Here is a 13,895-nt window from a genome sequence, read left to right as displayed (position 1 = left end):
ATGGCCCTGAGAGCGTTTATAATACAGCATTGTATTGTTACTTTGTTCGTTCATTCTGAGGATGCGCCCATCCGTTGTAACTTTTTGCTTCAACCAGCTGAGCCAAATTTAATTACCGCCTACTTTACAGGGCTTGCATCCAGCAGATGAATATTGAAGTCTTTCTCCTCTCGTTTGGCATTTTGCGGTGGTGTATATGAGAACGAAAAATTTTGCTATATTTTGAAGCTTCCTAATAATAAGATTACGGGCTTACACATTCGATGTATACATTATTCCCTCAGAACAGTACCTTGGCGTTTTTGTTAGCATCGCGTATTACATATTATTAATATGCTATGAGTTTTTCCATGAAACCATGTCGCTTTTCAACATGTGGAATGTGAGACCAACACCAATACAGATGGCTTTGTTTTGATTTGCCACTTCCATTTTTAAAACTTTCGCATAAGCAAATGAGGTCCCCAGGCGTTGGCCTGAATTTCGGACAAAATCCGCTTACTGGCCTCCAAAAAAGCTCGAAAATGTGACGGTTGCATCGCGAACATTGCTTTTTTTCTTCTTGGACCTCATTTAATCTCAGTAGATCATAATCACCGCTCGGATGGACTGTCACCGCCATGCGGTTCCGATGGATCTGATTATGAATGTTCCCAAGCTTGCGAAGGAAGCATTGTTATTATCATAAATCTTTGGGGCAAATTGTCTGTCTGCATTGCAGGCACTCCTTGAGCAAATTTTACGACTCGGTTTTTGCGGAGTCGTCCCGAACATTTGTCCATTTTATCCCAGCGTTTATCTATCAACAGAGATTTCACCCTCTCTCTCCATAAGCTACAATTATGATAGAAAATCGTAGATCAGTTATTACCTATGTGTTTGTGGACTGCCCAAAGAAAAAGAAAACTCTGATTCAATATCATTCACCCCACCATTTACCATTGCTATCGAAGAGTGCCACAGTGTCTACTAGCATTCACTAGATTTTTCCGGGAGGGAGGGGTGGTATAATCCAGCTTCCCTACATGCTGCCGTTGAGAAAACATGCTAGTTTCAGTTTGCTTTTTGCTGCGGAGGTGATAAATTGTCCTAGAGCCAGCATTTGTTCGCACTAGATGTGGAGCAAGTGTTTGTGCGCATAAATTGTTGTTCTGAAGCTAATGGTATTCAGCGCAAAACATGCACAGCTGTGTTAAATTCTTCCGTTACGGACTTTCAACAACTCGCTGGTCGACGGTGACCCGTGTTAGACTAAAGAAAACGGCGCTTGTCATTTGAAGACAACTTGTGAAATTGTTCACGTTGTGTGAATATCATTACTCCACCCGGTACGTAGTGGACAACCGACGTGGATGTGAAGAGAAGCTGAGTCTAAACATCTAGGCTTATTTATTAGGTAAACCTTTTTTTTTTTGAAGCATGGGCTTGTATCTCCTTACGAAATAAAAAGCGTAATTGTCACGCATACAGCTCTCCAAGTTGTATACCAACTAACTACAACTGGCCAATATTGAAATACGAAATAAATTTACCTCAGAAACCTTCAGATAAATGTTGGTTGTTCGAATTCTATATTCCTAAAATAGCAGTTATTATGTTGTGTCAAATTTCCACGTTGTCAAACATATGAATAGTGGGTGGTATTCAGTCATTACCGCATTGTTTATCACTTCCGATCAGGACGAAACTAAGGAATCAAATGATTTTTTACTCGTTCCTTCTCTTCAGCCAGAGTCGTTTTCGATTGTTTCATTTTAACCCATTAACGACCAAGCCGTAAAAATTATTTTTTAACGAAAGCCGTTGGCGTAATTTTGATCATTGACGCTGAAGAAACCCGTTTGTGGGTGATGAGTGCGTGTATGTGTGGAAATGAAAACAAAAATCAGGATAGTTCATATTGGGTTGTCCGAAAAGTTAATGTCCATTTTTGGGACAACAAAAACATCATTTTCAATCAAAGCATTATCATTTAATTTTATATTCATACTTCTGTTTCACAATCTTTTACCATCTTTCACACAGCTTAATTATTCTATCCTTCCAGAACATGTTTTTTTCCTCGTCGAAAACTGCTGCGAGCTATACATGTGAGAAACAGATTACTTGGCAGTAGCTCATCATACGGAATCCATTCCAAATTCCACCAGAAACAGTATATCTCCCTTCGAGCGAAGACCGGATAAGTAAAACAATTAAAAAGCATGGTATGAATCCTCGCATAAGCGGAATTGCTAGTGTTTCGCCTGACTTTTTAATCGTTTATATTTTTTCCGAAAAACCTACAGCATCACTACAGTCAATGCAGAGAAATCAATATGAAAATTTTCACTGAATTCATCATCAATGTTTTGGAATGAATCTTTAATCAACAAATATGGAAAGCATATCAGCAGTGGAAGACTTGTTGAATTTTTCCTAATTTTTATTAAATTTAGTACGGTTATAGATATATTTACCATAGTCCCATCATTATAGTTGATTCTACTTTGAACCTAAGTGTTTTTATATTGACTGTGGATTCAAAAATTTTCTCTTGAATAATTTTACACTCTGAAACGTATTCCTACATTAATAACTCAGGGATACATCTACATACAAATTATCCTCAATAAAGCAATGTTGTTCCTCAAACTTAATCTCGTTGTAATTTCATAAATTCGTCAGACAATCTGGTTTCATGAAATTTTCTAGCACTGTTTTGGAAAACCACGAAACAATTGAGTGTAGAGATAAAAAAAGCTATACGTCTAGATAATTTAACTTAATGTAAGATATATATATAAGTGTAAAGTGACCATATGACCAGAGGTCTAACGCGGGACGCCAACAAAAAAAAAACAACGTTGTGTATATAAGTTATGTAAACTTAGCTGAAAAAATATACAAAAATAATTTAACCAGTCTCGTTTATTCGTGAAATTTTTGGCATGACAAATAATGCGATAAGCTCCAAAAAACCTTCAGTATAAATATAATTTTCCCCAAGAACTTTCAGTTCATTTTGTACATTTAATGGTACAAACTGATTACTTACGCTTTCACGGTGCTTAAACCAGAGATCGTCAATTTCAGATGCAACTTACAACTGATTGTAATATTGCCACTCTCAATATCCATCAGTATGGAAAACTGCAGCCTAACAACCACATTTCAGATCATTTATCTTCGAAAAAGTCTCAAAGAACTCTGGGGATGTTATCAGTAGACAAATATTGGATTTCAATGGTTAAAATATTTTGTAAACTCGATTACCCAGAATTTTCATATATACCACCTCTTTTTCCTCATGGAAATCTTTCAGCGTCGACGGTATAAATATTGAAATGACTGTAAATCTTGATAATTATCCCTTCAACAACCACGGGAAGTTGATCCGCAGCCGCCTGAATTGTGTTGCTGAAGATATAAGCAACGCGTCCTACAACTATTGTCGGTGTTTATCCTTAAGCTTGTCATAGACGTATTGGCCTTCCCTGAGAGAGCCGCCAAAGTTCGTGTTCATATTACCTGCCGAATATGCAGAGCAATGTGCATATGATATTTGATAAAAATTTGAAAAATTAATGTCGCGATGATTTCAGACGTACGATTTCTTAACGGTTACACCCTTATAGTCAAAAACAGAGGAAGAAGTTTTTTGTCTTGATGAGCATCGGAAAAAAATACGAGAAATAGTATTACTCCATGCTCTTCATGATCTGGCCAACAGAACTCTGAATCAGAACATTCGTTTTAATCGGTTACGATTCCCACACAGATCACGAAAGAATTTTGGCTCATAGAGAAAACGATCTAGAACTAGCGACTAACAAAGTTTTGACAAACGCGGGACGTTTAGCGGGACGTAATCTGACGCGGGACACTTTGCTGAAACGCGGGACTGTCCCGCGAAAAGCGGGACGTCTGGTCAGTTTATATAAGTGTGAACCGGAGAACTATTATGACAGAAAACTTTGGCTTGAAATCCAGTATATTTAAAACGAACTAGCTGACCCGGCAAACTTCGCCCCGCCCAAAATTTATTTTTCATTATCACATCCACGTTTTCTTACTAAGCGCAAGTTCATGGGTCCAATCGCAGAATTGTTCATTGATTGATCTTCCAATCTACCCTTAAAAATGATTTTTCACTATAAAATTTCCGTACTTCCACCAAAACTCGACATTATAATATCAGATTATTTTCAGACACAATTCTCGTGCAATATTTTTCATCCACTTGCAAATAACATGTTACTGGAATAAATGTCTGATACAGAAAATATGATAGAATGAAGACAGACCTAAATCGGACAATTCCTTTCTCGGGTTCTGCTCTTATCAACACATTCGGCGATCCATTTTTTATATAAATAGAAGACGATATAGGAGTGCGTTTTATCACATTAAAATCCATTTCCACTTTCGAACGAAGATCAATTTTGTTACCGCAAACATCAAATGGACTAACAACTCTCGTCAATATGTAATTGTAGAACACATGAATTTTTCGAATTTTCTCATTTTCCTTCAGAGTTTTCCGAAAATTTTCAATTGTAATGTTTGGATTTTTTTTTTATCCAAAATATATATTTTGTTAAGGCTCATATGGCGTCAGCCTAACGGGGCCGGGAGTTCAATATTTCGACAATGTTTGCTTACAACTATGTTAGTAATATGTAACCGATTACTCGCGGTTGGCTCGATGTTAGTATTACAAGTGTTCTCATAATTGGTATGTTGCAGTCTTCGATGCTCTGTACGTGTGCCCGACACGGGATACTTCCTATTGGGATGCAGCTGGCCATTAATCAGCAACGCCCCCTATTCTGTACCCCATATCTAGCGTGGTGCGTCTTTCTCGACTCGAGGAATCCAGGATAGAATGGTCACTAGCCGGCGCAATCATCAGTTCGTGTAGAGTTGTCATGAGCGGTACAACCTTTGGCTCTTGTTGAATGATCAGTGGACTGCACAACCTTCGGCCCGTGTATCTGTAAAGAGTGTGTGTATGTATTGCCGCGACTAAGTAAAAGTTTATCGATCGGATAGGAGGGATATGAAACGGGGACACAATGAAGGAAACATCATTAAACGTTGACATCGGCGTTTCTGAGGAACAGGTATAGATGAAGCAGAAGATCAGGATCCCGACTACCTAAGATATCCCGGACGGGGATATCCGATTGTCTGCCTTGTGCTCTCAGTGCTCTAGAGAGCTGAGAGCGAGCAGCATGGAACCGGATACACGACCAGACAACAGGCTCGATGTCGTGGTAGCCATCGCCACAATCACAAAGATTGTTTGCTGCGATAGAGATGCGCATTTAGGTTGTAGTGATTGGACATAAGCCGAGATATCACGCGAATGACATCACGACCTACATTCAATCCCTTGAACCATGCACTCGTCGAGACCTTAGGGATAATCGTGTGTAACCAACGACCGAACTCATCACCACTCCACATGCGCTGCCAACTTACGAGCGTATACTGACGAGGAATGTGGAAAAATTCATTATAAGCAATTTGCCTTTCAAAAAGTGTGCCTTCTAAAGCGCCTACCCTAGCTAGTCCGCTTTCTCATTCCCCGGAATCGAGCAATGAGAGGGAACCCATGCTAAGGTAGTCTTGAATAATTTTTCGACCAAAACACTCAATAGTTGTCTTATTCTTGTTAGCAAATAAGATGAGCGTTTATCAACTTTCATTGAGCGGATTGCCTCTATTGAGCTGAGACTGTCTGAAAAAATAAAATAGTGGTCGATGGGCAATGTTTCAATGATCCCTAATGCGTAATATATCGCACCCAGTTCAGCGACATACACGGAACAAGGATCTTTGAGTTTGAAAGGGGCACTGGAATTTTCATTGAAGATGCCGAAGCCAGTGGACCCGTTTATGAATGAACCGTCAGTAAAGAACATTTTATCAGATCTAACTTTCCCATATTCTGCCGAAAATATCGGCGGAATATAATCGGAGCGTAGATGATCTGGTATTCCATGGATTTTTTGTCGCATGGACAGATCAAAAATGACAGAGGAATTGCAAAAGTATGGGAAGCAAACTTGGTTGGAGATGCCCACTTCATGGGTAAGGTACTCATGGTTCAAAGACATAAAAGTTGACTGAGGAGTCAGTTGAAGTAGATTTTCGAAGTTATCAATCACCAATGGATTCATGATCTTGCAACGGATGAGAAATCTGTAGGATAATTCTGTGAACCGAAGAGTAAGCGGGGGTACTCCTGCCAAAACTTCGAGACTCATCGTATGTGTCGAATGCAAACACCCCATGGCTATACGCAGGCAACGATATTGTATTCTCTCCAGCTTGAGAATATGAATCCTGGCAGCTGATCGGAAGCAAAAACTGCCATATTCTAACACTGATAATATCGTTGTTTTGTACAACTGAATGAGGTCTCCTGGATGGGCACCCCACCATGTTCCGGTAATTGTTTGGAGAAAATTGATTCTTTGCTGGCATTTCTGTTTCAAATACGCAATGTGTCTCCCCCAGGTACACTTAGAATCAAAATATACCCCCAGGAATTTGAAAAACATAGAGTGTTGGATCGTTTTGCTGGATAGGTGAAGCTGGAATTGGGCGGGTTCGTGCTTCCTAGAAAAAACGACCATTTCAGTTTTCTCCGTAGAGAATTCGATACCCAGCTTGAGGGCCCACGTGAACAGATTGTTCAGGGTATCTTGCAACGACTTTTGCAGAACGACGGGATTAGTACCCGTGATGGAAATAACTCCATCGTCTGCAAGTTGTCTCAGCGTGCAGTCTCTAGTTAGACAATCATCCATATCATTGACGTAAAACTGTACAAGAGGGGGCTTAGGCAGGAGCCTTGCGGTAGGCCCATAAAACTGTTACGAGAAGATTTTGAGTTGCCATGAGAGAAATTCATGTGCTTTTCTGACAGTAAATTGTACAGGAAATTATTCAGAATTGGTGAATTTCCATAATTGTTTCATTGTTTGGTTGGAATATGTGTATTATTTTTATGGAACCCCTCTCCATTCCAGAGAAGGGAGGGGTGTCATTCCATCATAGAAACATTTCTCGTACCCAAAAACCCTTACATCCCAAATTTGGCTCCATTTGCTTTATTAGTCCTCGAGTTATGCAGAAGTTTGTTTCATTTGTATGGCAGCCTTCCCTTAGAGAGAGGCAAAGAGTGTCGAACCACCATAGAAACGTTTATCGATCCCTAAAACCTCTATATGCCAAGTTTTATTCCTTATGTTTGATTAGTTCTCGAGTTATTCAGCGCAACCCATGTAGAGGGGGAGGAATGTCAAACCACTTAAGAAGAAACTCCTAAAACCTCCACATGCCAAATTTGGCTCTGTTTGCTTGATAAGTTCTAGAGTTATGCAGATATTTATGCTTCATTTGTATGGCGCCCCCCTTCCCTCTTAAAGAGGAGGGGGTGGAGTGTCTAACCACCATAGAAACATTTATTGCAGCCTAAAACCGCCGTATGCCCAATTGGGTTTCATTTGCTTTATTTATTCTCGAGTAATGCAGAAATTTGTGTTTCATTTATATTATTGCGCAATAATATTGAAGCCCCTAGACCAGGGGTTCTCAAAGTGGTCGATATCGACCCCTTGGGGTCGAAGTCGGTTTCCCAGGGGTCGATCAGATATTAAAATCGACCCCATTAATTAATACAAGTTCTGATGTGAATCTTTCAAGATATTGTATAAGTTGTGTTGCGTGAGCGAACTTGTCATAAGGACGACTAATATTTCAGTAGAAAGTATTATCGTTTCTATTGATAATTATTGATTACACTTCACATTTACTGTATTTTATGTATTTTTATTGATGAGAAAATTATGTCAAGTTCACTCACTCAACCAACGGCCAAATTTTTAAATAAGTGATTATTTTGCATGAATAAAAAAAAATGTTTTAAAGAGTTTTGACTATAGAGGTAGAGACTTCATTCAAAGGAGTCTGTTGCCCAAAATAGTTTGAGTATCCCTGCTCTAAAGGATCAATTGTGATATTAATTTTATAGAATTACCCTTCTGAATCATATTTCGGACACTCTGTAATAATAACTTGAAATGTTTAATGGTTGATCGTTTTTTTTTTTTGGGGGGGGTTTTCATTGTGTGCTTTTTGCATTCCATCGTGTATAATCTACAGACATGAATGAGAAAGCGCTGAAGTGAACTTCACACATTTTAATGGTTGATGATATAATATTATTTTAATATAGATTTGTATGTATTTTTTCAAATCTTGTATTAGAGTGTCCACGTGAACGTTATCTATACCCCCTACTATGGATTGTTAACCGGTTTTACAGTTACCGGTTTCACCAGTAATACCATGTAATTTTTCATTGCCGAATTTTACCGGTAAATTTTATAATCAAAAACCGGTAATTTCGGAATTTTCATGTTTACACCATAAATAACATTGGCCTTTATGCCGCTTCAAAATATTACCCGAGAATCAGTACAAGGTTGAAAAAACAGAACTGGCAGTGTTGCGTTGATTTTACGACTTTCGAGCTTCAGTTCAAAAATCGCTGCTCGATCTGAAAACGAAACACAGAAAAGCATCAACGATGATGAACTGACAGCAGTGAAGGAATTGGTTGATACCCTCGAACCAGTTCTGGTCGATGTTGAACTGCAATGCTGGAAGAACCGCGCCCTTAATAAAACTGATGTCGGATTGCAATTCATGCTAGAACACCTATCGGAGCCACCATCAGAAATTTCGAAGCAGCTACTTGAAGCCCTGATTGTAGAAAAACGTTTGGTATGTGCAGATTGGTTCGCGTATTAATAATCATTCTCGTGGTCACAAAACCAATGATGACTTCGGCGTCTTCTATCAAACGTCACGGACTGCATTGATCAAGCAGAAATTTGAAATTGTTCGTAACATAATGAAATTTGACGATTATCCTGACGATGATTCTGACAATTGATTCGGTAGCTGGACAACAAGAGGGATAAGAATCCACTGGACGATGCAGAACTTGCCGAACAGTTGAGCGTCAAGCAAAAATTTGAACAAATTGCAGCTATCAAAGGTATCAACGTTCACCCCAAGCTCAACGTCTATAAACGGATTGATGAAAACCCTCAGACAAGAGTTTTCCTACAGAGGGCGTCAGAGGTAAATACATGCCAATGGAATTCGATGCTATTCGTACTGTACGCCCAAATCATTGGACTCTGAATGTGCGTTTTCCTCTTCTGGAAATTTTGTTGAAATGAGTTCCGATCTAGATTAGAAGACGACAAAATTAGCATTATTTGAATTACTTTAATCAACAAACTAAGCAGCAAAAAGTTGATTTTTTTTTCTTGTTAACTAATCTGTCCGAGTTTTCGATGGTAGAATTCTCTCTTGCTCTCCTTTCTTGTAACAATTCGGCTCCAGGAACAGATAGAATTAAGTTCAACTTGCTGAAAGACCTCCCTGATGTGGCGAAACATCGCTTGTTGAATTTATTCAATCGGTTTCTGGAGCATAATGTTGTTCCAGATGATTGGAGACAAGTGCGAATTATAGCTATTCAAAAACCCGGAAAACCCGCGTCCGACTTCAATTCGTACCGCCCAATAGCAATGCTGTCTTGTATACGGAAATTGTTGCAGAAAATGATCTTGTTTCGCCTTGATCGTTGGGTTGAAACGAATGGCTTACTCTCAGATACACAATATGGGTTCCGCAGGGGCAAGGGGACGAATGATTGTCTTGCGTTGCTTTCTTCAGAAATTCAAATGGCTTACGCCGAAAAAAAAACAAATGGCTTCAGTATTCTTGGACATAAAGGGGGCCTTTGATTCTGTTTCAATAGAGGTTTTGTCAGACAAATTACACTCTCGGGGTCTACCGCCTCTATTGAATAATATGTTATATAACTTGCTTTGTGAGAAACATTTGAATTTTTCTCATGGAGATACGGCAGTAAGTCGGGTCTCTTACATGGGCCTCCCTCAGGGCTCATGTTTAAGCCCCCTTTTGTACAACTTCTATGTAAGCGACATTGACAATTGCCTTACACAAAATTGCAGCTTAAGACAACTTGCAGATGATGGAGTAGTGTCTGTCGTAGGATCAAAAGAGTCCGACCTGCAAGAACCCTTACAAGATACATTGAACAATTTTTCAACCTGGGCCATTGGGCTAGGGATCGAATTCTCCACGGAGAAAACAGAGATGGTGGTTTTTTCTAGGAAGCATAGACCAGCAAAACCAAAGCTTCAACTTTTGGGTAAACCAATCACTCATGCTATGTCATTCAAGTATCGTGGGGTCTGGTTCGACTCCAAATGTACTTGGGGGCCCATATTAGGTATCTGAGTAAAAAATGCCAACAAAGAATAAATTTTCTCCGTACAATTACCGGCACCTGGTGGGGAGCCCATCCAGAAGATCTTATAATGTTGTATCGAACAACTATTCTCTCAGTGATGGAGTATGGCAGTTTCTGTTTTCAATCAGCTGCCAAAACACACCTCATTAAACTCGAGCGAATTCAGTATCTTTGTCTCCGTATCGCGTTGGGATGTATGCCCTCAACGCATACCATGAGTCTCGAGGTTTTGGCAGGCCTACTCCCACTAAAAGATCGCTTCAATTTATTATCTCTTCGGTTCTTCATCCGGTGTAAGGTCATGAACCCATTGGTGATCGGAAATTTTGAGCAGCTGATCGGGCTAAATTTTCATTCTGGATTCATGACTTCATATCATGAATTCATCTCCATGCAGGTTGATCCTTCTTCGTATATTCCCAACCGTGTTTGTTTTCCTGACTACATCAATTCCTCTGTACATTTTGATCTGTTCATGAAGGAGAAAATCCATGGAATTCCAGATTATCATCGATCGGGGATCGTTCCTACGATCTTCAATGCAAAATATGGGCGTATCAATTGTGATAATATGTACTTTACTGATGGGTCCTCTATGAATGAGTCCACAGGATTTGGAGTGTTCAACGAATTTTTTAGCACCTCACACAGTCTTCAGAATCCTTGCTCAGTGTATATTGCTGAATTGGCAGCAATACACTGGGCGCTGGACAGCGTCGCCTCACGACCTGTTGAACACTATTACATTGTAACGGATAGTCTTAGCTCTGTCGAAGCTATCCGTTCAGTGAGGCCGGAAAAGCACTCGCCGTACTTCCTTGAGAGAATACGAGAAATTTTGAGTGCTTTAACCAGACGCTGTTATGTCATTACCTTTGTCTGGGTCCCCTCACATTGCTCAATTCCGGGTAATGAGAGGGCTGACTCATTGGCAAAGGTAGGTGCAATTGAAGGCGATATTTATCAGCGTCAAATCGCCTTCAATGAATTTTATTCTTTAGTCCGTAAAAATACCATCGTTAAATGGCAACGTAAGTGGAACGAAGATGAATTGGGTCGGTGGCTTCACTCGATTATTCCTAAGGTTAGCCTCAAACCATGGTTCAAAAGTCTGGACTTGAGTCGGGACTTTATTCGCACCTTCTCTCGACTCATGTCCAATCACTGTTCGTTAGACGCGCTACTCTTTCGTTTTAATCTTGCCGATGGCAATATCTGTGCTTGTGGCCAAGGTTACCACGACATCGAACACGTTGTTTGGTCGTGCGAGGTGTATCTTGTTGCCAGATCGAATTTAGAGAACTCCCTTCGGGCGAGAGGAAGACAGCCCAATGTGCCGGTGAGAGATGTGTTGGCTCGGTTAGACCTTGATTACATGTCCCAAATATACGTCTTCTTGAAAGTTATCGATCTTCGTGTGTGATTGTCCTTATATCCTTATATTTTCCTTTTCCTTTTCCTTCGCGAGAAATTAAATCCCTTCTTACTAACAATAGAATAAGGTGAAATGTAAATACATGTTAGATATAAGATAGGCTTAAGAATTGAGTATGATGAATGTGAGTGCGAATGTGAGTGTGAACATTGTCAACATATCCTTATATCCCTTCTTTTTCCTGAAAAAAATGTCACCCTTCTAAACTCGAGCAAACCGCGAGTAATCGGTTCTCTACTTCATTAACACTAGAATTAATGAAAAATGATTATATATACTTGTAACAATACAGATAGGAGTTCGGCTCCTTTAAACTTATGTAACTGAGCCTGTAAAAATAAACGATTTAATAAAAAAAAAAAAAAACTAATCTGTAAACTGTTTCTTGTAAATTAATCATAAAATCCGTTTCTTTAAGAAAATGGTTTATTTCAAGGTATTTTTTTGCCGGTTATTTACCGATTTTACCGGTAATGAAATTTTCATTACCGGATAACCGGTTATTGAATTTTGGGACGGTAATGCAATCTCTACCCCATACCCTCACATCGTGGACAGGCGTGGACATTTTCGTAACAATTATCCACAAATGAGTACTGAATTTTCAATTTTGCTGTTAATAAACCTATTGTGTTCTGTGTAGTAACAGTGCGAACCATTCCTCCTGATTGTTTCAAAAACTGATGAATGAATGTCTTTTGTACGATTGTTAACGTACAGATATAAAACAATATTTTGTTATAAAACAACCGCGAGTAACCGGTTTCATATTACTAACATAGTCGTTAGAAAAAAAATTTCAAAATATTGAACACCCGGCCTTTTATCTTCCTAACACCATGTGTGCCTTAATGGAATATATATTTAGGAAGAAAAAAAAAGGCACCGAGATATTTGTTTTACAATTCTGTTGCCTGTCTTTAAAATTCTTCGTCGTTTTCGTTGCAATTAGCACGTAATAGTTGTTACCGTAGCTTCGATGTGCATTATCATATGCATTATCATGCTGGTTCAAGCTCTCGCAACTTGATGTCGCATACACTGAATTTACATTGGAGATTATGATGCTCGTATGAAAACTTCTCTTTATTTCATCTTTTTGTTCTGTTCGTCAATGTAATGATTCAAATGTTGTTGGTATACGACCAAACTAAGCTTCATATAAGAAGGCTATTTCAAATGAATTTAATGGCTTCCATTAAATTTAAACAAAAATGTATCATTGTCTTGAAAAAGCCATGTTTACTCTAAAGCACAACCCACAATTAAGTTTCACATTCGCAAATGTGATTGCAAAAAAATCCGGATGTAATATCTCTCACCAATTCGTCGAACATGCATAATGACCGCTTCTGCACCAGTCACTGGGGTACAATATTGATAGCCACCTAAAAGCGATCACAGGGAATCGCCCGCAGACTCCAACAAGCGAGTCCGCACCGATTTCTTCTGTTTTATTTTGCTGTGGCACTCTTTCTTCAGCTGATTGATTTATTTGATGACATTTCTATGGCATTAATTTTCGTTATATCATCAAAGTAGTTTAGTCATAATTAATTTATGGCACGAAAGTTGACCAAGTGATTCAGGCTGGATCTTGACCATCTGAAAATCAATATCAACGATTATAGCCGAAACCATTAGCCCACGCCGGTGACAGGTTTCGCTTGTAATCTGAGTATATAATTTTTTTTCCTATCTTTAGGACATCCTCAATCTCAGTCAGTAGATTCATTACATCTAAAGGTTTTCTTTTTGTCTATTTTTTCAGCTCCCTGAGGCGCGCTAATTGGACTCTGTCTCCTCGCTGAGAACGAAAGAAACAAAAAAAAAACAAAACGCCTGCACAGAAAGATAAATCCAAACACGTGCATGGCTAACACCCGACCTCATTTGGTGGAGTGAAGGAAAAAAACAGTTCACCTGAGTGACACAATGTTGCAACGATTCGGAGCAATTCTGTTCGTACTGTGCGAGATGATCGCTAATATCAGTGCTAACTACGAGTTGCCAGATAAGTCCCAGATCCTTCGCTCTAATCGGCTTCCGGCGGGACTCGAAGGTAAATGAACTGCAGGCGGCTGCCTTTAGAGCTTTCCGCGATAACAT

The 13,895-nt window shown here is 39.3% G+C and overlaps 1 protein-coding gene across 3 annotated transcripts in view; it reads left to right on the top strand.

Annotated features, from left to right (window-relative positions):
- Positions 1–13,895, top strand: part of LOC129768828 (opsin Rh4) — a 276,388-nt gene that overhangs the window by 134,169 nt on the left and 128,324 nt on the right. For 2 of the 3 annotated variants that reach the window (XM_055770739.1, XM_055770738.1), the window contains exon 2: positions 13,558–13,848. In XM_055770739.1, coding sequence (XP_055626714.1) covers positions 13,722–13,848 — 127 coding nt within the window. In that variant the 5' untranslated portion in view covers positions 13,558–13,721. Of the gene's footprint in view, positions 1–13,557; positions 13,849–13,895 lie in introns of those variants that run through there. The other variant, XM_055770740.1, reaches the window with a different exon arrangement.

This window comes from Toxorhynchites rutilus, chromosome 2 (assembly GCF_029784135.1).
Source record: "Toxorhynchites rutilus septentrionalis strain SRP chromosome 2, ASM2978413v1, whole genome shotgun sequence".
NCBI lineage: Eukaryota > Metazoa > Arthropoda > Insecta > Diptera > Culicidae > Toxorhynchites > Toxorhynchites rutilus.
This window is presented reverse-complemented; position numbering and strand designations above follow the sequence as displayed.